We start from the raw sequence: 26,067 nt of genomic DNA on the forward strand, positions 1-26,067 counted from the left end.
GACGTTTGTGGGATTAAAGAATGTTGTGTGGGTTGCACAGGATCAGAGCTGCTTTCTTGAAGAAAGAAAACTGGAGAACAAAAGAAAAACCCACATATAAAATTGTAGGGAGATTGTCAATGAGTCTTTGAAATGAAATTCAAGTTTATCAAAAATTGTTCTGTTGTCATTACAGACAATGTTGCAAAATAGGACTTCTATCTTCAAGCTTTGCTTAGCATGTGTGCAGTTAGCATCCACAGAAGCACCATAGGAAGAGATAGCACCACAAATGTAATTTTTTTGTTTTGTTTTAGAGGCTAACTGTCAACGTGCGTCGAAAAACTTGGAACTGGTGTAGATACACACAAAGGTCCAAATACAAGGCCATTTATATTTAATACAGTACAATACATTTAAAAGAGAACACATTTAAAGTACAGTACAGAGGGAACATCACCATGCACCCTGCAGATATTGGAGTATGGAAAACTAATACCACCACCTATGGTATTGTTAACACCTATGAAGTCCCCAATTCAACTTAGTAGTACAACTACACACAACTGCACCTTTCAAATACAAGTCACAGCCAAAGTGTTCAAGGTGATTTTAACACTTTGTTAAACAAACATTGACCTTTAGAATTTTTGGGGTATAACGATTAGTGATGCTTTGCCTTGACCCTTAACCACATAGTAGTTATAGCAATGTGCTAAAACAAAGTTTAGAATGAACCTGAAATGGTATTGTTCCCATATCTGCAAGGTGGTTTGCTACATTGAGCAGATATACACATTTGGAAACAAGAAAATAATTGGATATGCCATGGAATACAATATCTAATCCCTAAATATCATTGTGATCTGTGCTAGGATTGTTCAGGACCACATATACTAGTTTAAATGGGTTACCAATGAATAGGTGAGCTTTAAAATAACCTTGGGAGTCTGCAGAACAAAACACACAAAACATTTCTCTACTGCCGATATCCACAACACAGTTCAGTTTTACAACTATGCCACACTGTTGCTTTGCTCATAGTGAAGAATGTCGTTATGATCCATTAGCACCACATGGCCATGTGATATTACAGAACTGACTGACATCAGTGGGGAAGGCCAAAATCTTTTTTTGTAATGGTGGGTGTATCAGTAAGTTCCACCTTCTTCCCTACAACTTTCCAGAGACAACCCCTTTAAGATGACTAGGCAATCATTTTTTTTTCTGCTAAAAATTATTAATGTATGTCTATCTTCAGAGGGAGGATTCTTGGATGTAACCACTGTGCTACGAGATCTGAAAACTGGGCTGTGCAACTTTGGCTGGTTGCCTCTTTATCCATTGCAGACAATTTAAAAAAGGTGGGCAGGGGCTGAAGGGGCCCCTTTTCTGGAAATAGGTTTGGGTCCAAGAGCATGGACCGTCATCTATTAAACTTATGTAATATCCTATGGATACACTTTTTATTTGAAAGATGGGAACACTACATTAAATATATATAAAAATATGATTGCTCAACATTGTTTAATTTTAATATTGGATTAAGTCCATCACCCATATTATACACGAGATGGCTTCTTTAGCATGTAATTTATCTTAAGACATTTGAGGCACCTTTGTCGCCCTGTCAAGTTCTATTCCACGGTATTGTGCTAAAAAGGATGTGTGTACTGTACATAAACAAGTAAGTTTCTATTTTCATACTACATATTTCAGTCATTACAGATAAAAGCATAAGCTTTTGTTTTAAGCAAACCGGCACACACTCAGGTGGACAGACCCTGTTTATTTCTAGAGGTTGAGAGGGCTAAATGCACACAATGTCATAAGCATACCTATCTGCTTATTATGAATGGACTTGTTAAAAAAAATGTTGGAGTTATATAGTTCAAGAATCATCTAGGTAAGACAAGCTACACAGACATGAAATGCTTCTACATGGGTAAATAACCTGCCCAAGAACTGATGTAACATGAAGGTAAATTTGGTAATTTCCAGATAGCACCATTGGGAAAACATATCAATTATTTAAACTGCTGAGAGAACATTTTTAAAAGACATTAATTTATAATGATTAAAAATCAGCACCAAATATACTAGCAAATGCGTGGCATAAGTAGTTTCAAGCAATTACTAGACTCAAACATAGTTAGTCCTGCTACTACTGCAGGTTAAGGAGTGTAAAGAGAGTTCAAACAAAGAAAGCTCCAGAGGCAGCATATCTGGTACCAACCCCCTTGGAACCACAGTTTGGAATGTTTCAATTAAGTATCTTCTACTAGAATGACATGATGCCAATGTGGGAAGAGAGTATGTCTAATCTTGAGGCTGGGACTTCAGTTTATTTATGTTCCCCTGGAATAGTTTTTAGAATCTTCCCATTTAGAATCTGCCCATGGGTTACATATCCAAAATTTACTCTAACTCAAAAGGTTAATGGTGTGATTTGCTAATGTGGAGACCTGCATAAAAGAATGGTAAAATAGGATTTTATATTCTAAGGTAAGCTCCATGTGAAGGTGAACCAAATCTGCACTATAGTTAGTAAACTAATCCAGTTACACACTTATGTTGTAATACAGAAGGTTCAGTATTCTTTCAATACATGCACAGAAGCTAAGAATGCAGAAACCATACAGAAATACAATTGTGTACTGGAAACATTCCTAATATATTTATCAGGTACCAGAAACCCAGAATGTAGACAGGAAAAATTCACTTTTGCTGTTTGTTAGCATCTGTGCATGCCCTGTTATTGATATAAATTCAATTATACTCCCATTACAAAACCATCGTGGAGTATTCAAATCTAATAGCAGATGCATCAGGCTAAGCTTTCTCTCGTCCTTAACTCACCCCACAGGAAGTGCATTTTGTTATTGTTTAATTCTAAATTTCAAACATTAGTAGTGCAATTTTAGCACATTGTCTGTGTTTTATCTGTAAGTTTTTGTATCTTGTTTTATCATTTCAGGCCTTCTGCGCATAGCTGATTCACAAATCCATGTTGAGCAGATCCCTAATACAATGTTTATTAACAACCTAAGTTCATGCAAATCTCAAACAAATCTCGGCAGAAGTACATTCATGCATTTACCCCCAACCCTACCTATATAGAAAAAGAAATTAAGTTTTAGGCTGGATCAACATATGCCATTTTTTGAGCCAAAGGCAAAAGTGGGGATACTAATCTGCATACACAACAGGAAGGTAACTTTCCTTTATTACCTCATTTTCCTGTTAGATACTGTGGATACAAGGGTTAATTCTGCTAGTATTTGGTTCTACACTAATTCTTTCTCCAGGCCATGGGTTTTCCTATTTAGTTTTAATGACACACAATGAATTTTCTGTTATTTTCACACTCTGTTTTGGCACAGATGGGCACAAAGCTATATTAGCTTACGGACTAAAGGCCACATTCCTTAATGATTGAAGATTCCAAAGTTAGGGACAAAGCTAGCTTTCACACATGTACACAGTATAAGGGCCCTGTTACACAGAGCGATTATGTTTATTTAAAAACTTGCTATAACAGGTGAAAATTAGCAATTATTTGCCTGTGCAACAACACCTAGCATTCAAACAAAGAGCGATAAGTCGTTCATTGTTTTTTAACATGTCAAAAAATCATTGCTGGTAGTTTGTCGATTGCTTGCTTATCTTCATCAAATAAGTAATTTGTAGATTAAACATGCTTTGTGGATCCCAATATAGCTTATAATTCTTTTCCAGAATCCCTGAACCTTTTCACAATCACAGAGGAAATAGAAAAAGTCAGCTTGGTCTTTACTAAATTTTGAGTATTTCGAATTGACTCTGCACCCATGGAGATATAAATTATGTGGGGAGTGAGATACTCTATATAAGATTTTCAACAGTATAAACCAATACAAAAAAAATTAGGCATTTGATTGTATCCTGCCAAAGGTCATTTGTCAATACTTTTCTTTGTCTAATCGACCCAGGTGAGGAATTCTTTCAGGGGGATTCCCCAATGATGGGAGGGATGGAACTATGCAGAATAAACCATTTTAGTATTTAATAACAGGTTTTAATAAAAAGGAAATGGTATAGTGAAAAAAAAAAAAAAAAAAAAAACCTTTGCAGAATGGAAGGCCTAAGCTGAGAAAATTTTAATATACAAGGAAACTGTAGAAATAAACAAAACAAAAAAGAAATCTGAAAATGTCCATTAAAAATACATTAAAATCTGGAACAAATGGAGAGTTGATTTGTCCCATAAAGATGATAAAAACGTGATTAAACCTATTAAATTTGAAAAATTTGAAATTTGAAAAAACATGCTTTGTTTGCAAATGTGCTCATTTAACGTTATTCTGAAAATACAAAAATTGCTTTGTCTAATACCACCCTAAAGTAGATTTTGCTAAACTATTCAAAGCTTAAGAAGTGGATCCTGCCCTCCACCTCAGGTATGTGGGAAACCAGCCAACACAAGGGCCTCCTTTAGAGCCAAGCATATCCTAGGACTTCATTCTTGTAATTTCTTATTTTGCAGTTTTTACTTGTTGCTTCGTATTTAGGGTCATCTTTTAAACCATAATCACAACTATTGCGTGTGGACATTTATTCAATCTTACATGAAGAGGATTGATTTAAAGTAAATTCTGACTCCAAAACCTGCATCAAAATTGAACACATAAATGCAGCCTTGTGACTGTTATCAAACTGATCTAACCTGAAGACCTTCCTTCATATTCCCTAGATTTAACATTTTTCCATGTTTACACAACTAACCTGATAGGCTTATCTAAATGCACAAAATGTTTATAGAAGAAATTTGCATTTTAGGGATGTTATACAAAATTTCGTAGGCTAGTAATATCCAATGGCTAAGCATAAGTGTAAAACCAAGTTTATATCAACTACTAGTTCTACAGATCATACAAGGGTCTGAAACTTTCATTAATCTTCATACACAACAGCTTCAATACTAGCTTTTTCCTGGGGTGCTTCATGCAATCTTTTTCATCCTAGCAGTTGTTTGTGGTCACAACACACTTGAGTTTCCTGCTCCTTTTGCAGTTCCAATGGATAGGTCTCAGTAGTAAACACCCACATTAGCTGCATGGCTTGTCTCTATGGTATATAGATCTTTAACTACACACCTTGCAAGTACTTTGTAAAATCTTTGTCTGCATACATGGTAAAGTGTGTGAAGACTTATTACCCACCTTCTCAATAGTTTCTTGGTATAGAAATAAGGTTATTGCACCAGCTAGATATACAATTCTTAGAAATATATGTGTAAAACGAAACGCTACATCTACATGGCCAAGTGTGTTAGTGCAAGAAAACGAATAATAATCCTATACACACACACACATATACTGTATATATCTTCTCTATAATATATTTCTCTTGTCGGTGTGAAAATATATTAAAAATACATTTTTATAATATCACAAAAAACTATACTACAGAAACTAGAATTTGCATGTCTTGCAGCACTAGCTGTTCTATCTTTTTGGACAAGCCCTTTTATATAAAATTGTATCGGTAACTTGATTTTTAAATTGCAGCAGTGAAAACATTTAGAAGTTCATATGATAGCATGTGTGTTTTTTTAAGGTAAGAATTTAAATGAGTATTCAACGATTCATTTAACTAGAATGCCATATTTGAACACTATTTCACTGCACATACAGCATGGAAACCGGGTGAGGGGTGTGAGATCTCCCACCTCCCCATTTGTGTAAGAGCGAAAAAGGAATCAGAACTGAAAATGGTCCCGTTAGTAATAATTCATTCTAGGTAAATGGCACATAAAAGCCTAAAACTAAAAACTATTGATAATGTATGTTATAGGTTGGCAGCACAAAAACTGAATGCAGATCTCTACAAAGTTTAGCATGCAATAGTTTCCCTCAGCTGGTTTAACACTGTCCATGAATAAAGACACTAGCATTCATATAATGTCTACTACACATGATGAATGACTGAAGTAAATGAAGCTGAACTGCAATACCACACTCAAACTAAGGACAGGTGTGGTGCTATTTTTGCAGTATTTTTGTTCTAATACTAGATAATCCCTTTAATCACTTGGTGATATAATTTAAATAGTTTGTTTACACTAAGAATCTTCCTTGGCAAGATTTGGGAAAGCAATGATACAACAGCAAACAACCCTCAATGTTATCTTTCATGGTAACCCTTTAGGATGGTGCTCGATTATTCTTAGGATGGTGTTGAAACCAACAAACCACTATAAGGAGGTGGGTATAAATGCACCCTCTCTCCAAATGGAGAGTGAAATGGTGATAAAGAAACATGTAAAAGACTGCTTTGAAAGTTATCTTCCTGCTACACGATTCTTATTTTCCCATTTTCAATAAGTTTATATCAGCAGTGCCAGGCTGCAATATAATCATAGGCTCTAGTCACATTGGGTTTTCACCAAAGAAACATGAGAAAATATTACTTCACTGAAAGTAGTAGATGCTTGGAACAAATGTCAAACAGAGGTGGTTTGCTTGGGATAAACATATCGATCCTAAGATGATAACAATAAGAAAATGGGCAGACTAGATGGTCTTTTCCTGCAATCTTCTGTGTTTTTCTAATGGAATTCAAATCTATTGTACGGCACACCTGATAGTGTGCCTGATGGTCAACACTTATAAATGGGTCTGTCAGGTTCTGCTGAGGTTTCTGCTGTATTTAAGGAAAACTATCACTGTATGCAGAGCTATATCCAAATCAAGAATGATTGAATCTGCAATGGATTCAGTTGTGAACAGAACCGAAAATAAATTAAAGGTGTTACCTGGACTAAAATGATTGACAGTCTATCCTCTTGTGCATGAAATGTGTGTCTGAGTAATATGCTTTTAGATATTACACTCTGCTGTCTGTCCTGTGTGTAAATAAAGTACTGGTGTCCTTGGGGTGTTACACAGCAGTAAGGACTTACAGATATCCTGTTAATTTATTAGCTGATAGCAAAGAAATATGGAATCACATTTTCTTTTGCATAAAAAAAAAAATAAAAAAATAGTGGACTTATTTATTAAACTCATGTTTGTATAGAATGTGTCACAGCAGGCACAGGATATTTGAAGTATTATATGAAAGCCTACCTTCTAGACCAATCTTTCAAATTTACTACCAATAGTACCAGTCTGAAAAGATGACCTATTTTGGGGCTTCTCTCACTTCTCCCACCATGTAAGCTGGTATTTATTCCAGGGTACAGACAAGCTTTTTTGCATTATGTATGCTGGGACAGATATCCACATAGTGTAAATTATATGATTTTAAATGTTGATTTACTTTAGTAGTTTGAAGGATTACTTTTGCTGGTGTAACGTTTCACTATACTCCTGTCTGATCAGAAGACTGCTGAAAATGATCAGTACAGAACAGGAAGTTTCAGCTGCAAGATTTCATTACAATATAGATCATAAAATAAAACAAAAGTGTTTAAAGGCAACCTGTCACCCTGGAAGAGCAGTCCAAACCCACCCTACCCCTAGATAGAGCCTCCATAATTACCCCCTCCTGCTGGTCCCTCTCCTGGGAAATTGCTCTTAATGCAAATGAGCAAATGAGCAGTGATAAGTCCGATGCACATAGGAAATCACTAAGGGTGCGTTCACACCTACAGGATCCGCAGCGGACTTTCATGCTGCGAATTTGCAGCAAAATCAGCTGCGGATCCTGTACTGTGAAGCTCAATGGGTCCCATACACGCAGCGGATCCACTGCCTGCATGGGACCTGGCCCTTTTAACCCCTGCGCCGCCGCCGGCCAGCCTCAGCTTGCAGCCCCGGCCCTCTTTAACCCATGCACGCCCAATCTCGCTGCAAACTCCCAGCATGAAAATCCGCTGCGGATCCAGTAGGTGTGAAGGCACCCTGAAGCAGTGTTTTTCTATGAGAATGAGACTCGTCTATGCGCATTTGCATAAAAAGCATGCTGAGGAGTGGAGGCGATTTCCCAGCGAAGAGACTGCCATCAGGAGTGGGCCTGGCAGGAGGGGGTAAGTATGGGGGCTCTATCCAGGGGTATGTTTGGCCTGCTCTCCCGGGGTGACAGGTTCCCTTTAACAAAAACTTCACTTTAGCAATATAACAATTATTGATGACACATTCCATTTAACAGTATAACGAAGTTAGAGGGCCTCATTGCAATATTTAGTTTTTAACACTTATTAGGGATATTTTATAGTTTTGAGTGTTGTATACCTAACTGGTAATAACGGAATCTTGGAAATCCTAACTGGATCAGGGCAGTATCTGGACTATAATAAAATGTCATATTTCAGTAATGAGACACACCGAAAGATTTGTTTTAGCACAGTCATCAACACTACAATATGGTACTCCAAGCGTAAGTAAAACACAATATAATCTAATGCTGACTTCATAGAAAAGGTTCAACAGTATTCGCAATAAATAGCTTCTACTCTGTAGATTATACTTTTTAAGAAAAGAACCTATTCATGGAAGCAGACCTGATCTAAATAGACATACACACAATTAGGTATAGTAAGCTATAAATTCCTACAATGGTTTGTCTAATGTAACATGTCCATCATCACATACATTTTATATATCATATATATTGCACTGTTCCTCTAGATCAATGTTATTTTAGCACCAACAAAAATATAAGAATTTCGGCAACTGACACAACTAAAATACTACGTTATGACTTTTACTTAGCCTACATTTCTTCTACGTATTTTATGGTATAAAATCCACTTAGAAAGTAATAAAATTGACAGACAATGGACTTCTGAAGTTGCCTTTAGTAAAGTTATAGAATGGTCTAGTAGATATATATTTATATGCGAAGTTGTGAAATTTTACACAGTGACTTAAAGTCACGAATGTTGTAACCACATCGCAAACTCCCTTTACAAAGTGCTTAAGTAGTAGTATTAGAGAGGTAATATCAGTCATTTCAACTATGCTCCTTCATAATGTTACTGGTTTCCTAAACCAGTGCTTCTCAAACTTTTTCTACTGGAGCCTCACCCAACAGACCAAGGCAATGCCTGGGCCTCACCAGACTGACCAAGAGGGTGCCTGGGCCTCACTATTTGTGGTGAAAGTCCATTTAAAAGCTGGACATAATGCTAGGGCTGTCTTCCACCCATCTCCCAAGCTCTATATACTAATAAAGCAAGTACAAAATAACTTAATAATGTGGCTAAAATGGAGATTTTTGCAAACAGAAAAAGGACTGTGCAGATCATAGTTACTTTTGTGAAAACTGTCGCCCGGGCTGGGCCTCACCAACAACCAGGTGAGGCCTGCCTCACAGTTTTAGAAGCACTGTTCTAAACTACACAACAATGGGGATTCTATTCCCAACACATAAATTTGGATATCGTTTTGGTTCTGGTTCTATTAAGAACTGTACATATTAATATCATAGCTGTAATTCTGCCAATGACACCACCTAATAATCTTAAATTTTTTTGGGATTTCAGGTCATCCCATAAGTCCAATGGAGCATACATTTTATATCTAAGAAGACAAAGCTTGAACACCATCTCAATGGCAACTTAGCAGGTTTAGCAGTTTAGACTTTAACATTTTTTTTATTTAAGCCAGATAATGTATTCTTTAAAGATAGCTGTAAGAGTAAGGAGAAACATGGTACCTTTATAATATCCACCAGTGCCTCTATAACATGGAAAAAAGCTTTTATCAACTGGTGCCAAGAGTCAAAGAGGCTTTCCAAGCCCCTGAAGTGCTGAATGCTTGATTGTCTCTTCACTCATTCTCCCATCCCTATCCCTTCTTGGGGCTCAGCTTCCAACTGACTGTCAATCAAGCAGGGATAGGGATGGGAGAGGGAACAAGGAGGCATGTCAGTTGAAGGCCTTGGGAAAGCCTCTGACTTTCTTGACCTAACAGATTTTAAACAGTGTTAGCAGTTTAGAAAGTTTTCTTTTGTAAAAACCATTAAATATGCCTAATAGATCATAGTGGTTCATATTTCTTTGATACATCTGGCACATTTTCGTAGACTGTCTAATCTCAGTTTAGGTCAGTATTAGTTGATTTAGGGCCATATTTATCATTGAGCATTTTTTTTTAGTGCTTCTGCATTTTTTCCAAGCTGTGCAAAAACTCACAATTCTTGCTCAAAATTTATCATTAAATACAAAGGCCTTGACGAATCTGTGCGGAACAATTCTGGTACATTTATTGGAGTGAATTCAAATTTTAATATAAAGATATGTAAGATATTCCTTTCTTTACTAAATACATTGGCACAGCATATTATGATATCCTTTAACAAGCAAGAGTAATCTGGACAGAACTACTGCTTTAAAGAGGATGTATCATCAGGTACATCATCCTAATACGACCCACGGATAGAACGGCGCCATCACGGGGAAGCCGGTGCCGCGGTTCGTTTTTTTTATCCGCGGCCCAGTTCCCGTGTACAGCGCCGTTTTATCCACGGGTACTGGACTGGGGGTGAAGCACTTGAGGCGGGCCAGGCAACCCCCAGCGGGAGGAAACCCCCCCTCCATGACGCGGCTCCATTGATTCTAACGGAGCCGCGTCATAGAGGGGAGGGAATTTCCTCCTACTGGGGTCGGTCCGGCCCGCCTCCAGTGCTTTAGCATATAAAAGGATGTACCTGATGGTTATACTTATAGGGCTCGCCAAGCTAAATTAATTTAGCAAACTATTCTACTTCTGATATGCCAGCTACCCCCAATTGTTGACAGCTCACTGTCTAGGTTACTGACCAACACTTTGCATATCAGGAAAATGAGGCAAATTTAATAAATAAATGTATTTCCAAAATTACTTGATGAGCCCTACAAGTTTTACTATATCAGCTAAGAGGGCAATGTTGAAGGATGTGCAAACTCCAGAGGCTCAAAGATTGTTTTTATGATCAACTGCATTTTTTTTAGCTAGTAAAAAGACAAAAAAATTGTGCGCCACAGCTTTTAACTGCAAATATGTGAAAGTATATCTGCCAATCTAGATGAAAAATGACTATGCGCTAAATCATTTTTTTTTTTTAATTACTTTCCCTTTGCTTGTAAATAGTTGCACAGATCAGCCATAGTCTGACCACTTGGCTGCTCATAACAAATGCATTCGACAGTGTCCTGCTCTGCCTCCATAGTATCAGTAGACCACAAAAGACTGTATTACAACGGTAATGGTAATCTATTGCCTTGGCTCTTATGCTGGCTATGGGTGCTATGGAGGTAGAGCAGGATTCTCTGCTTGTTAATGCAAAGATATGAGCAGCCGAACTGAAAGCAAAAGTAATTCAGAAAAATGATTATTGTGTACAGTCCTTTAAATTTTTTATCTAGAATTGAACAGTGTACCTCTGTTTTTATAAGACAAAAGATATAAGTGAGCCTTGAGCATCACCAATAAGCAGAACTGAAAGGCCCAAGCACTATGTCCCTCTGACAAACACGGAGCTTAATGGTGATGGAGCTTCCATAAAGTTGTATTGGCCTTAAGGCCCATGTGTAGAGGGAACTTCATGTAAGTTCATAAACTTTCTTCCCTCTCTAGGGCATATCAGTAGTTTTATAAAAACAGAGGTAAGCTCCAATTTAAAGGGTTTATCCAGCGCTACATAAAAATAGCCACTTTCTTCCAGAGACAGCACTGCTCTTGTCTCCAGTTTGGGTGGGGTTTTGTAACTCATTTCCATTTAAGTGAATGGAGCTTAATTGCAAACCACACCTGACCTGGAGACAAGAGTAGTGTTGTCTCTGGAAGAAAGTGGCCATGTTTTTGTAGCACTGGATAACCCCTTTAAAACCTAAAAAGGAAAATAAAATATGATAATGCAACAGATCGATAAACTTCCTTTTATAATATCTATAAACTGGAACTACACTTTTGATAGATACAAAAATAAAGTGATCACCTCATGTGGATTCAGTCCACGTCTGGCTTTTCATGGCAAGATTAATGAAAGGCCTGATCATTCTACTTATTAAAAAGTATCTTATATAGGATTTAAAGGAAACATCCATTAGGCCTTAATCACACTGCTGAAATGGTACATTTTGCATGAGCGTATCCTATGCATTTATGAGAATGTTCTTTTTACGTTCTTTGGAGGACGGAATGCTAAACGGAAGGAAAAAAAAATCACCCATCTGTAGCATAATTCCACCATTACAATACAAATGGGAAGAAGGCTTTACCAGAGTAAACAAATGAATCAGGGGTTTGACAAGTTATTTTGCAATATAAAAAAAAAAAATGGAAATATGTTACCCTCTGCATTTATCAACTACTGTTTATAAATAATAACAATGGCCAGCCCTTGACAAATAGAGGAATTAGAGTTACTGTGGGAAAGTCATGGGCCACAAGGTCTGAACGAATAGTAGTTACATTCATCCTTGAATTAGCAGTTTGAACATGTTCTCTATTACAACAGGCACTGTGTTTAGCAGCAACAGTGATCAGTGATACTTACTGTAGACCCCACTTATAATCATTACTAAAAGATAACTATAGATATGCTTAACATGCATAACTATGGTATACATACAATTTATAATTAAACACTAATGGTTCATAGATATATATATTTATAGATATATATATTTTTCCTTTAAATAAAAATAAAACTTTTCAGTGCTTCTACACCCAACATACAAAGTCAGCAACCCTTGTGCAAAACGGTACATAAATAAGGGCAGATTTGGTATGGTTCAATTGTCCATTGTTATAAATGAGAACCCTACGCCACTATTCAGGTGGAATTAAAAGGTCTTTCCATTTTTAAAGCATCCAAACCATCTTTGCTAGGAGATGCTGCAGAAACACAATCAAACAATACTCAACTAAAAGAATATCTTAACATTCACTAATAGCTTTTTCAATATGATCTGACACTCGCGCGCGCACATGGGGGGGGGGGGGGGAAGGAGGGGGTCAAATACCTTGACTTACAATATAAACAATTTGTCAGAGTACAACAGGCCTATACAGAGGTGCACCATAATCTATATATTTCTATATAAAATAGCCATGAAGGGAGGAATATTGTTAAAAGGCATAATTCTACTCTTTTACATATGCAAACTGCTACTGTCCGGATGTCTTTTCTATCACAGTAACAATGCAGCTGTTGACACATGAACAGTTTTTTGAGATGTATAAATTCCTTGGCTGTAAACAGTGTAAACAGTTAACACACACTGTCAGCTACCATTCGTCTCTTTGTCGCTGATGGATTGGGCATCCAACAGACATTCTCAACTCTAAACAGAGTTTAACAAATGTGTAAATGCATTTCATATACATTCACAGTAATAAATGCCCTGTATATAAGCTTGGCAGAGCTGAAAGCAGTCTGGAAATCAAAGAAAAATGTCGAGAAGGATAAATATATCTCTATATCTATACATCTATGCAAGTAGAAATATAGATATAATGTAATTTGCTTTGATAGTGCAATTCAAGCCTTACCTAAAATATTTTAAAAGGATGAACTTTGTGCTGATCAAAAAAACACTTGTACAGTCTTGAAATTATTGAAGCAGCTCTATCAGAGGCTGGTAAGCTCATAGGAGTGTTTGTGTTGTAGGCTTAATCGTGGACACCAGACTCTTGGAGGATTTTTCTGTCCATTGATACTCTGCTAGAAAATAAAAAGGAATGAACAAAAATGAAAAATAGGGAAATCTTCTAAAAGACTACAGAATTTGTCTCCAATAAAAAGACTTCAATTTCGTAAGGTGTTCATTGGCATTTGCTCTACTCGGGACACTCTTGCTCTTCACTACTGTCCACACGTACATCCATTCTCTTTTCTTTATGGCTATTGTAAATTTTTCTCATTTCTTCCTCATATTTGATGAAATTGTCCCCAAACCTTGTCCATACTTTGTAAGGGACTGTGATAGTGTTGCGATAGGGTGGTCTAACCTCGCTTACCCTCAAGAATATGCCATAACGGTTGGAGCCCACATCAAAGTAGAACCTCTTATTGTCCACACGGAAAGATGTTCCTTCTGGAAGCTCAGGGGGTTCATCCCCACCACCTCGTCGTTCTTCTATATCTCCTTCTCCATAATCTTCAATAAGCTGAACCAATGCATCTCTAAATTCAATCATACCTTGCGCTGGCAAAACTATGGTCTGCTCCTGACCCAAACTCTGACCAAAGTAACCAATCATTCCAGGCCCCCTTGTCATTGTTTGTCTAATTCTTAAAAATCTGCCCCGTTGGTTCTCTTTAAGGTCTAAATAATATTTCCTATTATCTCGTTCAATATATTCAGTTTTAAGAACACTGTGTGTTGCTGGTTCTTCTGACCCAACAGAGCCTGAAGGTGAGGCTGGATGGGGCCTCCTCCTAGAATCGTGCTCTTTTTCATTTCCATGTTCACTTCTTTGAGAATGACTGCTTCGAAGACCTAGATGAGCATAGTGCTCAATAAAATCTCCTAAACAATCCTTTAATTCAGCAGCTACAGACAAGGATAATGTTAACTTGCTTTTTCTAATATTATCCTGTCGACCTCTACCAATCCAGACTTCTGCAATTTTTAAAAAGCGACCACGAGCACTCTGCTTGACATCTAAATAAAACCTTTTTTTCTGAATGTCAACACGTTTAGATGCTAACTCTTGTATCTCTAAATTCTGTGTAGAGGGGTAGCTGTACTGCTGCGGGTATATGTTCCTGCTTATACCTGCACTGTCCCTTTGGCCTCTTCCTCGATCCATATTTAGTCTCAGTCAACTGGAAAGAAAAATATTAAAAAGCAATGCAAATCAGAATGGTAAAAAAAAATATTACACAGTTAAAATTACAACATACAATTTCACAAAGGGACGACCCATTGCCTTGTTTTACCCAATGGAACCAATAGATTACCTAAGCTAGGGCAATACGCAGCTCAAAAAGAGCTTGTATCACTGTGGCAGACCCTGGCTGTCCATGTATTATAATATCTTTCTGAGCTACAGAAAAAACTACAGAAAAATACTCATTCTTTTGCAGCACCAAGCCACAAATCCAACATAAGGGCATGGACATAAGATTTGTAATAGTTAAAAGGGGACTAACAGAAGTTTATAAAACTATAACCTACCGTTATGGAACATAGCCAAACACTTCACAATCTCTGCATCCCTAGCTTTAAAGGGTTTATACAGCGCTTGCACATTTTTGCACATGTTGCTGCAATATAAGAAAACAAATACGTTATGCTTACATCCCTGCGCTCCCTGATGTCCCAATGCGGTTGCTGTCTGTAGCCACCGTGACAAGCTCATCTCAGGAGTGCCAGCCTGCTTAGCCAATTAGTGACTGAGATGCGACATCACCGCAGCCACTGATTGGCAGAATGGGCTATCACTCTCGAGACAAGCTTGTCTCGGAAGTAACGTCTGCTACAGCGGGGGACACCGCCGACCACATCAGGTTATGTTTTCTTATATGACAGCAACACGGTAAAATTATCTACCCAATCAAGCAGATATCTTCCCATGTAATAAAGACATTGTTTAGCTGAGGAGAGATCGTTGTCTTTTAACATTGTTAAAATAGTCTGCCAGACGTGTATTGTTCTGTGTAATAGCTGTTAAAGCAAGGGCTGCAAGGACATTGCTAACGGTGTCTGTGCCACCCAGGCCACACATTTATTGAGCCATCGAAGAGGCACGGTAAGTGAGCGCTTCTCTAGGGGCCTTTAGAGGCCTGCAGAAATTATACTTGGCAATGTTTACTCTGATAACTGTACTTTAGTTCTTTTAGCACATGATGCATAAAGACAATATAGAAGACAGATGCTCTGACTTAATATTATAGTTTATAATCATACTAGGGTGAATCAATACATTACCTCCAGTCCAATATTATTCTTATGGCCCAGAAACACAAAAGTCTAAATATGTAAAACACATTTTTTCTTTTTTAGGGTGCGTTCACATGTACAGGATCCGCAGCAGATTTAATGTCGCAGATTCAAAGCAAAGCAAATCAAATCCGGGCCATCAAATCTGCTGCGGCTCTGCTGCAGATTCAAATCTGCTGTGGATCCTGTACGTGTGAATGCACCCTAAGGGTCTGTCCACACGTACGGTGTACTGCTCTCCTGCCAAGCCAATCAGTGTGTTGCCCAGTCGCAACCACTGATTGGCTGGGCGGGAGAGCAGTACACCGGTATCTCGTGCAGCAAGGAGAGGTAATGTATAAAACGCAGCAGAGTGGGAGCCGAAGGGGTTAAGGGGGCGGCAGGATTACATACGTATGTAGTGACAGGGAACTGCCAGGACCTGCCAGACTCGCAGCAAGATTTACGTCGCGAGTCTGTACGTGTGGACAGACCCTAAAAGGGGTTATGCAGGATTAAAAAGAGCACAGCTACTTTCTTCTAAAAACAGCACCTCACCTGTGGCCAGTTTGTGTGTGGTGTTACACTTATGCATAGAAACTTAAAGGGAACCTGTCACCCCGGGCTGCCCCTCCCCGAACAGGGCTCCGCATACATACCCGTTCCAGCCTGCCCCACCGTGGACATCTGGCTGTCAGCTTGGCTGCACGCTCAATATGCAAATGAGCATAGATGAGTCCAATGGCCATAGGAAATCACTGCTCCAGTCATTTCCTATGACCATCGGACTCATCTCAGTTTATTTGCATATTGAGCACGCAGCTGAGCTGACGGCCAGATCTCTGCAGAGGGACCGGCACTGGCAGTAGGACACACAGGAGCAGCTATGTATGCGGGGCCCTGTCCGGGGGTTCAAGGGGGGGGGGGGGCGCTGCCCAGGGAGCAAAGTTCAAAAAGTTCAACTGGTCCATCCAGATGTTTATCCCAAGTATGTTTAAACTCAAACACAAAATCCCAGCGCTGAAGCATTTATATACTGGTGCAGCTCTCAGTGTGTGCACCTGTTGACTCACACCGAGTAAAAGAACATTTAAAAAAAAAAAAACAACAACACAGTAGACACTATTGTATTTCTTGACACTGTGGTATTTGTGTTTTAAGTGGTATTTATCACGGATCTCCGTTACCTATTTTAGGTTGCATTTGATGCACATAAACTTTGCATATACACATAGACTTTGCATAAATTTTTCATCACAACCTTTTCCTGCATCTGTGATATTATACTATGAGTTGTACCTGAGATACTATACAGTAGTGTCTACTCTGTATGTGTATTTTTTTTTACAGGTTTAAAGTACAGGCGATTTTAAGAAACTTTTTAATTGGGTTTATTAGGCAAATTTGCCATTATCTGCATTTAAAAAGCCTTTCCCCAGGTCCCCCCTCCCTCCTTTCTCTCATCCACTGCTCATTATTAGGAAATCTAGACTCTTTTACACAGTGTCTGTTCTATGAAGAGGGGAGGAGGGAGATTAGTTGCCAGCAGAGAACAAAGGATTACACAGCGGGATCTGCATTAAAACGGTATTCAGAGAGGTCAGTGCTGTCAGAGGAGATAGCCGGTGATGTAGCTGTAAATAACCTCTTTTTTGTCCTGTTATGGTGCCTCATCTGCCTCCACCCCTCCCCTCTCCATAGAGAACAATGAAGACAGGGGGAAGAGCTTCAAACTGCTATTTCATGATAAAAATGCATTTTTTGGCTAATAAACCAATTACAAGGTTTCTTAAAATCGCCTGCAGTATTGATTTCTGAAAAAAAACTTTTTAAACAACAGTGACGCTCTAACCCCTAGGCGACCCTGGACGTACCCGTACGTCCAGGGCCGCCTCCACACATTCAGAGCGGGGCAGCGCGGCGGCCGCGCTCTTAACCGCCGCGGTCCCGGGTGCCGCGGCTATTAGCGGGCACGGTCCGATCGCCGTGCCCACTAAGTAATTGGATGCAGCTGTCAAAGTTGACAGCTGCATCTGATTACTTACTGCAGCACTTCCCTGGTGTCTAGTGGGGAGGATAACTCCTCCGGGACGTTATCCCGGAGGAGCGATCCACACATGCTACCCCGTCCGGGGTCAACGCAGTAATGGCGCTGATCCAGACTTGGCATTCGATTGCTTTCCGGCTGCAGCAGCTGGAAGCAATTGATGTGCCTATCTCATCGATCTATGCAGCATAGATCTCAATGAGAAATCAGTGCACTTATACTAGAAGTCCCCCAGGGGGGCTTCTAGTATAAGTGTAAAAGTAAAAATAAAAGTGTTGTTAATAATAAAAAGCCCCCTCCCCTAATAAAAGTCAGAATCACCCCCCTTTTCACATGTTATATATATAAAAATAAACATGTTTGGTATCACCGCGTGCGTAATCGCCCGTACTATTAATTTATCACATTCCCGATCTCGCACAGTAAATGGCGTAAGCGCAAAAAAATCCGAAAGTGCAAAATTGCACATTTTTGGTCGCATCGAATCCAGAAAAATTGTAATAAAAAGCGATCACAAAGTCGAATATGCGCAATCAAGGTACCGATAGAAAGAACATATCATGATGCAAAAAATTAAACCTGACACAGCCCCATAGACCAAAGGATAAAAGCGCTATAGGGCTACAAACCCACTTGGCGGGTCTGCAGCGAGTCCCCTTGCTGCGTATTTGCAGCGAGACTCGCTGCAGATCCCGGCCCTATACTTTTAATGGCAGACAAACACGCAGCAGGGATGTACATCCCTGCTGCGAGTTTGTCTGCAGCCCACCCCATTAACCCCGCCGGAGCCGATACTTCACCTGATCCCGGCTCCGGCGGTTCCCGATGTCTTCAGCAAGCCGCAGCGGGGACCAGGTGAAGTATATGCTCCAGCCAGCCGCCCGCAGCCCCGGCCGCCCGATCGCGGGGGGGGGGCATTGGGGGGGCTTGCGATCGGTGCTGCGGGGGGGCCATCGGGCGGCCGGGGCTGCGGGAGGTGTTAAAGGGGCTGCGAGCGGCTGGCTGGAGCATATACTTCACCTGGTCCCCGCTCCGGCTTGCTGAAGACATCGGGAGCCGCCGGAGCCGGGATCAGGTGAAGTATCAGCTCCGGCGGGGTTAATGGGGTGGGCTGCAGACAAACTCGCAGCAGGGATGTACATTCCTGCTGCGTGTTTGTCTGCCATTAAAAGTATAGGGCCGGGATCTGCAGCGAGTCTCGCTGCAAATACGCAGCGAGGGGACTCGCTGCAGATCCGCCAAGTGGGTTTGTAGCCTACGCCTGGGAATGGAGCGATTTTTAGGAACATATATTTGTTAACAATGGTTTGAATTTTTTACAGGCCATCAGATACAATGAAAGTTATACATGTTACATATCGTTGTAATCGTAACAACTTTAGGAACATAGATAAGTCAGTTTTACCCCAGGGCGAACGGCGAAAAAACGAAAAAAACCCAAATGTTTTCAATTTCACCACACTTTGAATTTTTTTCTGGTTTCACAGTGTACTTTATGAAAAAATTCAGCCTTTCATTGCAAAGTACAATTAGTGGCGCAAAAAATAAGGGTTTTTTGTGGGTTTCTAGGTGAAAAAATGCAAGTGCTATGGCCTTTTAAGCACAAGGAGGAAGAAACGAAAACGCAAAAATTTAAATTGGCCGGGTCCTCTAAGGGTTAAATTCAGATTTACCAACCACATCTGCTGGAAGTTTGTTTGTCCCAAGTATCTACTACTCTTTCAGTAGTATTTTCCTATTTTTCTGATCTTTCCCCCAACTAAACCACAGATTGTGCCGCTTTTATTCACTATAATGAAACCGAGCTGCAAAACCACCCAAGCTAGCAACAAGAGTTGTGCTGTATCTGGAAGAAAGAGGCCATATTTGAGAGGCTAGGTCTGATTCGTTTGTACAACTAGAGCATATTCTAAAAACAGCTATTTTAGAGTCTAAAAAAGTAAAGTGTATTTTGCAGCAGTAGGTCCAAATAAAAGAAGGAGTGGATAAATGACCCACCTGTGCTCAAGCAGAGATATCATCAAGCACTGGTTTTGACAGCACCGTTTCAGAACTGCAACTTCTGCTCCTGTTGATGCAAACAAATAACAGAATATAATGCAATGCACAAGCAACATTTTTAACTCAAAAGCACTCAGACTTTTTATTTACTGCATTTTGCAAAAAAAAAAAAAAAAAAAAAAGTGAATGCTAATCAAAACAAACTAAAGCATTGCAAAAATACATTTAAAAAAAAAAAAAAAAAAAAAAAAAAAAAAATCGGTGTAGACAATGACCTATGGGGCAGACTTCAAATCCGTACCACATCAATTTTGGTGGAAGATCTGCTGCTGATTTAGGGAATGTGCACACTATGGAATACGCACGGAAACTTCAAGCAGATTCTGCCACATATTCTCCGCTTGGAGTTCCTCCCAGGCCCATAGGCTCTGTGATATTTGTCGGCGAATTCCGCTGTCCGTCCAAATAATTGACATGTCAATACTTTTGGTGGACAGCGGAATTTTCCGGTGAAGATCATTGAGCCAATGGGATGGGCGGGCTCCGCTTGAAGTCGACATGCATATTCGGTAGTGTGCACATACCCTTCTTGGGGGTTTTCCCTCAATGACTGGGGGGTGGGGGGTGATGAGCAAGGATGGGACATAGCAGTGATAAGTTGAATTAGCTCGGCATCGCTGTGTCCCAAATTAGTTCACACTAAGCTTTTGCAGTCCATTTAACATATCCCTAGTATGGGAAAAATGGACACAATTGTGTGCATCCATTTGGATCCATTTTTCTATTGACGTCAATTATAAAACAAAAAAAATGGATCAAAATGGAAACTTTTTTTCTAGCATACAATAAAACCGTGACCATGTTTTTCTGTACGTTAAAAGTAGCTTATTTAAAAATGGATCTGTTAAATGGACTGCAAAAACAGTCTGAACCCAGCCTTACATGTCACCTGGGACAATCAAAGCCCTACAGACATCTGCACGCTCGGTGGTGGTGAGGGGGATAAAATATACATACCGCACCCCAAGGTCCTGACCACCTGACTGGTGTCTCAGCCCAGTAACTGCTCTCAGAGCTGAGGGTGGTGGCTGGGAACCTAGGCAATAGGCTGACAACAGTATGGATGGAGAAAGGGGCCAAACTTCAAAAGAATTTGCTAATGCAATGTTTTGCATTCCCCATCACCTAACAGGTTTAAAGGAGTTGTCTGGCTTCCTATGGCATCCTATACTTACCGCTTCGCACTTCCCCAGTTTCCTTTTCTGGTGTCCCCCACTTACTGCAGAGCCTCCACTTCTAAGATGAACTGGTCTTGGGAGTGAAAGCCCACTCAGCCAACCGCTGGGCGCAGGGCTGTCTCTCCAGTTATCAGTTTGTTTCGAAAATGGAGGCTCTGCAGTCAGCGGGGGACACCGGCGACACCAGGGGAAGACACTGGGGGAGTGTGAAGAGGTAAGCATAGCCTTACCTTAACCGCCCCCTGCCTCCTAGCATCACTTCCTCGACCAGCCCACACCCCTGACTTCAAATAGCCAGCACAGAGCAATTGCTCATGCAGGCTATTTATCTGTGTACAAGACGCTGTCAAAACAAACAGTGCCATTTCACCCCACCTTAACTGCTCCATAAACAGCTGGATGTGCAGAGAGACATGGAGATGCGGCCACTACACGTGATGTGGGGGTAGACTGGGGGAATCTGCCTTGCTCTGGCTATAGGGGGCTGTACCCTGCAGACTACCCTGATACCTGGAAATTGATTTTGATCCCGCCCCCGGTAGAGGCTCCGTTCCTCACACAGGAGCGGGTAGTGCAGACTGTATGTACCCTATTTGAAGAAGCTGTGTCGTAGTGCAGTTTGCGTCTAGGGAAGGAGTAAACACGTCATCACAGTGACAGGGAAGCAGGGTGTGTGCAGATAGAACTGCAATTGTCCTCTGCTGAACTGCGTGCCGGACAGGTCATCCTAATATAAATCACTGGCCTGTATGTGAGCTAGCTGTGGCGTTATCTGTAGCGCAGACCGTTCTTCCCGAGCAGTGTGATGACCTGTGACCACTGCCCAGCCTGTGTGCATCTTCCCTCCTCATCCTCCCTGTGCAGGGTCCAGGATCCTCTGCCCCAGTTGTAAGCCTGATGATTCTTGTCTCTCTTCTGTCTATTTTACCATCTCTCTCCTAGCTATGTCTCCTGTCCTTGCCTACAAGGAGTTGGGGGTGGGGGGAGAATAGGAACATGAGGGATTTAGTGCCAAAAAAAAATAAGTACTCGTCCATAATGTTAAAAAGAAAAAAAAAAAAAAAAAAAAAAAAAAAAACCAAAACAGGTTTTATTTTTTGCCCATATTGCCCAGCCCTATCCCAACCTGTGGCTGCACCCTGATAGCTGAAGTGTTATTGTCTGAACTATAAAATTCTCATATTCCTTATCTCATACAGTAAACAGCATAAGCACAGAAAAGTCAAGTCCAAATTTACAGATTTTTTGGTCATGTCTAGAGATGAGCGAACCTGGAGCATGCTCGAGTCCATCCGAACCCGAACATTCGGCATTTGATTAGCGGTGGCTGCAGAACTTGGATAAAGCCCTAAGGCTATGTGGAAAACATGGATATAGTCATTGGCTGTATCCATGTCTTCCAGACAACCTTAGAGCTTTATCCAAGTTCAGCAGCCACCGCTAATCAAATGCCGAACGTTCGGGTGGACTCGAACCCGAACCCAGTTTGCTCATCTCTAGTCATGTCACATCCCAGAAAAAATTTCATGAAAAAGTGATCTAAAGGTCATATATAGAAATATAGGTACAGAATAAGGCCATGTCCACACAACATAAGTTAAGAATTAATCACGGGCGTTGTTGCCAATTTACAAGAAGGGCAGTGATGAATACTTAACTTACATTGTGCTGCAGCTAGAGGGAATCCTGGCCAGAGTGTATACACATATTATACACACTGGCCGGAATCGCCAGCGCCCACACAATACACTGACATGTCAGTTTTCTGCAGCCGCTATATAATGAATAGCGCCCGCAGACACGTCACTTCACACTCTATTGTGTGCAGGTGTGAATTGGGATGCGGGCGCACACTGATGCGCCCACATCCCAATTCATCAGTAATGAAGTTTACCTGGCTGGTACTGCAGTACCGGTCAGGATGATCTTCTCAGAGGCCGTTCTGTGACTCGGCCAGGTCATAGAACGGCCGGTGTTTTACAGAGTGTGAACATGGCCTAAAACTACAGATCACAGTGCAAAAAATGATCCTTACCACCACTGCCCTACAAACAAAGATGAAAAAGTCAAAATAGGGCAAGGAGTCAGAATAGGCCAATTTAAAATAATTTTTCTACTTTATCATTAAAGTAATAAAATAAAGGTCCATAAATTTGTATCACTGTAGAATTGTTATCGACATCAAAAAGTTGGGGGCATTATATTTCTATTGTGTTTTTCTTTTTATACTTCAGTATCAATTTGGTATTGAGTATCAAAATTAAAAAGTTGGTATCGAAGTCAGAATTCTGGTATTGTGACATCACTAATCACAAGCTCTGTGTCTTAAAAGGAGAAGTCCGGCCAAAATTAATTTTTGATATGTTGTTACTTATGAAAAGTTAAACAAATTTCTAATGTACATTAATTATGGGAAATGCACATATAGGGCTATTTCCCTTAATTTAGTAGATCAGGAAGTGTTAGAATTCTCAGATCCAGTGACGTCACGACGAAAGGTGTAATTCCTATGGAGTGTCCAGCAGGGGGCGCTCTCTATATAGAAGTCTATGGGACTTTATTGTTTCTATGGATTTCTATGTAATGTAATGTAGCGTAGCGTAGTGTACAGTGCTTTATTGAATAAATACATCTATGGAATACTTTGGGGTGCAAGTGTCTCTGCTCCCCAAAGTATTGCATAAATGTATTTAATCAATACATTAGGATATCACAGTAAGCCCGCCGATCCGCCGCATATACACTGAACTACAGCTCCCACCATCTGCTTATAGTATGAACAGGTGATGGGAGCTGTAGCTGGGTAATGGATATCACTTGCCTGCGATGCCACTGCTTATGCCACTGGGCGCAGGAGCGCTCCCCCCTCCTCCTCCTCCTTTCCGGGAACCTTCCCCCTAGAACACTGCTGACTCCCCGCCTGGCCGCAGCTCTCCGCTCTCATATACCGGCCCCCGATGCATCAGTGCGGACACCAGGAAGCATCGGGAGCAGGTATATGAGAGCGGAGAGCGGCGGCCAGGCGGGGAGTCAGCAGTGGTATAGGGAGAAGGTTCCCGGAAGAAGGAGAAGGAGGGGGGAGCGCTCCTGTGTACTGAGCGGCTCCTCCCTGTGCCCGGCGGCATAAGCAGTGGCATCGCAGGCAAGTGATATCCATTACCCAGCTACAGCTCCCATCACCTGTTCATACTATAAGCAGATGATGGGAGCTGTAGTTCAGTGTATATGCGGCGGGAATGCGGCGTATTGGCGTGCGGCAGATCGGCGGGCTTACTGTGATATCCTAATGTATTGAATGAATACATTTATGCAATACTTTGGGGAGCAGGGACACTTGCTCCCCAAAGTATTCCATAGATGTATTCATTCAATAAAGCACTGTACACTACACTACATTATATTGAAATCCATAGAAACAATAAAGTCCAATAGACTTCTATATAGAGAGCGCCCCCTGCTGGACACTCCATAGGAATTACACCTTTCGTCGTGACGTCACTGGATCTGAGAGAATTCTAACACTTCCTGATCTACTAAATTAAGGGAAATAGCCCTATATGTGCATTTCCCATAATTAATGTACGTTAGAAATTTGTATAACTTTTCATAAGTAACAACATGTTAAAAATTTATTTTGGCCAGACTTCTCCTTTAAGAGGAGGGCACAGCTTGGACCAAGAGAAGCCCACTACAGCTGATGCTGTGACATCATGCTTCCAGCAGCAGCGCGACTCAGGAATTAAGCAAGCCCCTAAGCACCTCTTTAATTTGATACAAAATGCATGTTACATCACTGCAATGTAAATCACTGCAATCTTTAGTGTTAGTATTGAAAACTTAACTTTACAAGTGTACAAGTTCATGTGCATAAATACCAGAGAGAATAACAGGTTAGAATAGGCTTTTGTTTCCCCTACACCCACAGACTGCCTCATCCCCAAAGCAATAAACAGCATAGAGACATTGTACTGTCTGAAAGTCATTGCAGCCACTTCACAACATGCAACGCTTACACACTGAGCTTCATAAAGCGAGCAAAACCTTTACATTGTACCCCTTCTATAAAGGCATTGGTCTGTCTGTTAACTTGAAATTGCATTTCTGCCTAGGAGCAGGTTTTATGATTCATGGCAGTTGACAAAGCGAACAGTATGGGAAGTAGGGCTGTGTGCATTAAAGAGGGCATGTTCCTTCCACTCAAACACTTTGGCACATTTTTCTTTAAAACTTACATGTGTGCTGTTACAGGAAGAAAGGAGGATTGAAGCCTGAAGAGTCTTTGAAAGCAGGCTGTCATAGACCCTAGGTCAACATAACTTTCCTTATCCTGCAAGAGTTCTTCACCTTGAAAGGACTGAGCAGCTGTATTAGTGAGGTTCTTTTCTCTGCAGGTAAAAAGGACATTGGTCTGAATCCAGGAGAATGCCCAGGAAAACCTTCCTGGTGTCTGGGTTTAAATCTGACTTTCCTCGGTTTATAATCCAATCTAAGGGGGTCAGAGGCCAACTGGAGGTCTTGTCGTAACTTTTGATCTGAGTCTGCTATGAACAGGAGGTCGTCCAGGTAGCATACTACATTGATTTTTAGAAGGTGAAGGTAAGATATTACCTCTCCCATCCTCGGTGCAGATGATATTCCAAAGGGTAGCGCCATAAATTAAAAATGACACACCTTCCCTCCCATCCTGATGGCAAACCTGAGGAATTTCTGGGAGAACTCGTTCATTGCTATATGGTAATAAGCAACCTTGAGATCGATGGATGCCATAACCGAATTTTCCGCAATCAGTGGAGTAGTGGACTTTATTGATTCCATCTTGAACCTCAAGTATCGAATGTTCTTGTTAATGGGCTTCAGGTTTATGATCAACCTGTGGGAACCATTTGGCTTGGGTACCAGGAACAAATTGGATTAATGACCCTTCCCTAGTTACTTTAATGGGACGGGAATCACAACTCTTAAAC

The 26,067-nt window shown here is 40.5% G+C and overlaps 1 protein-coding gene and 1 long non-coding RNA gene across 3 annotated transcripts in view; one reads left to right on the top strand and one right to left on the bottom strand.

The window, feature by feature from the left end:
• Positions 1 to 9,529, top strand: part of LOC138797671 (uncharacterized) — a 48,012-nt gene extending 38,483 nt beyond the window's left edge. The window contains exon 3 of the long non-coding RNA XR_011363974.1: positions 9,449 to 9,529. This is a non-coding gene — a long non-coding RNA (uncharacterized lncRNA). The remainder of the gene's footprint in view (positions 1 to 9,448) is intronic.
• PURG (purine rich element binding protein G) overlaps positions 1 to 26,067 on the bottom strand; it is a 49,039-nt gene that overhangs the window by 1,898 nt on the left and 21,074 nt on the right. For both annotated transcript variants that reach the window (XM_069978125.1, XM_069978126.1), the window contains exons 2-3: positions 19,863 to 19,932; positions 13,443 to 14,721 (exon numbers count right to left, since the gene is read on the bottom strand). In XM_069978125.1, coding sequence (XP_069834226.1) covers positions 13,731 to 14,705 — 975 coding nt within the window. In that variant the 5' untranslated portion in view covers positions 14,706 to 14,721; positions 19,863 to 19,932 and the 3' untranslated portion in view covers positions 13,443 to 13,730. The remainder of the gene's footprint in view (positions 1 to 13,442; positions 14,722 to 19,862; positions 19,933 to 26,067) is intronic.

This window comes from Dendropsophus ebraccatus, chromosome 7 (genome assembly GCF_027789765.1).
Source record: "Dendropsophus ebraccatus isolate aDenEbr1 chromosome 7, aDenEbr1.pat, whole genome shotgun sequence".
Taxonomy (NCBI): domain Eukaryota; kingdom Metazoa; phylum Chordata; class Amphibia; order Anura; family Hylidae; genus Dendropsophus; species Dendropsophus ebraccatus.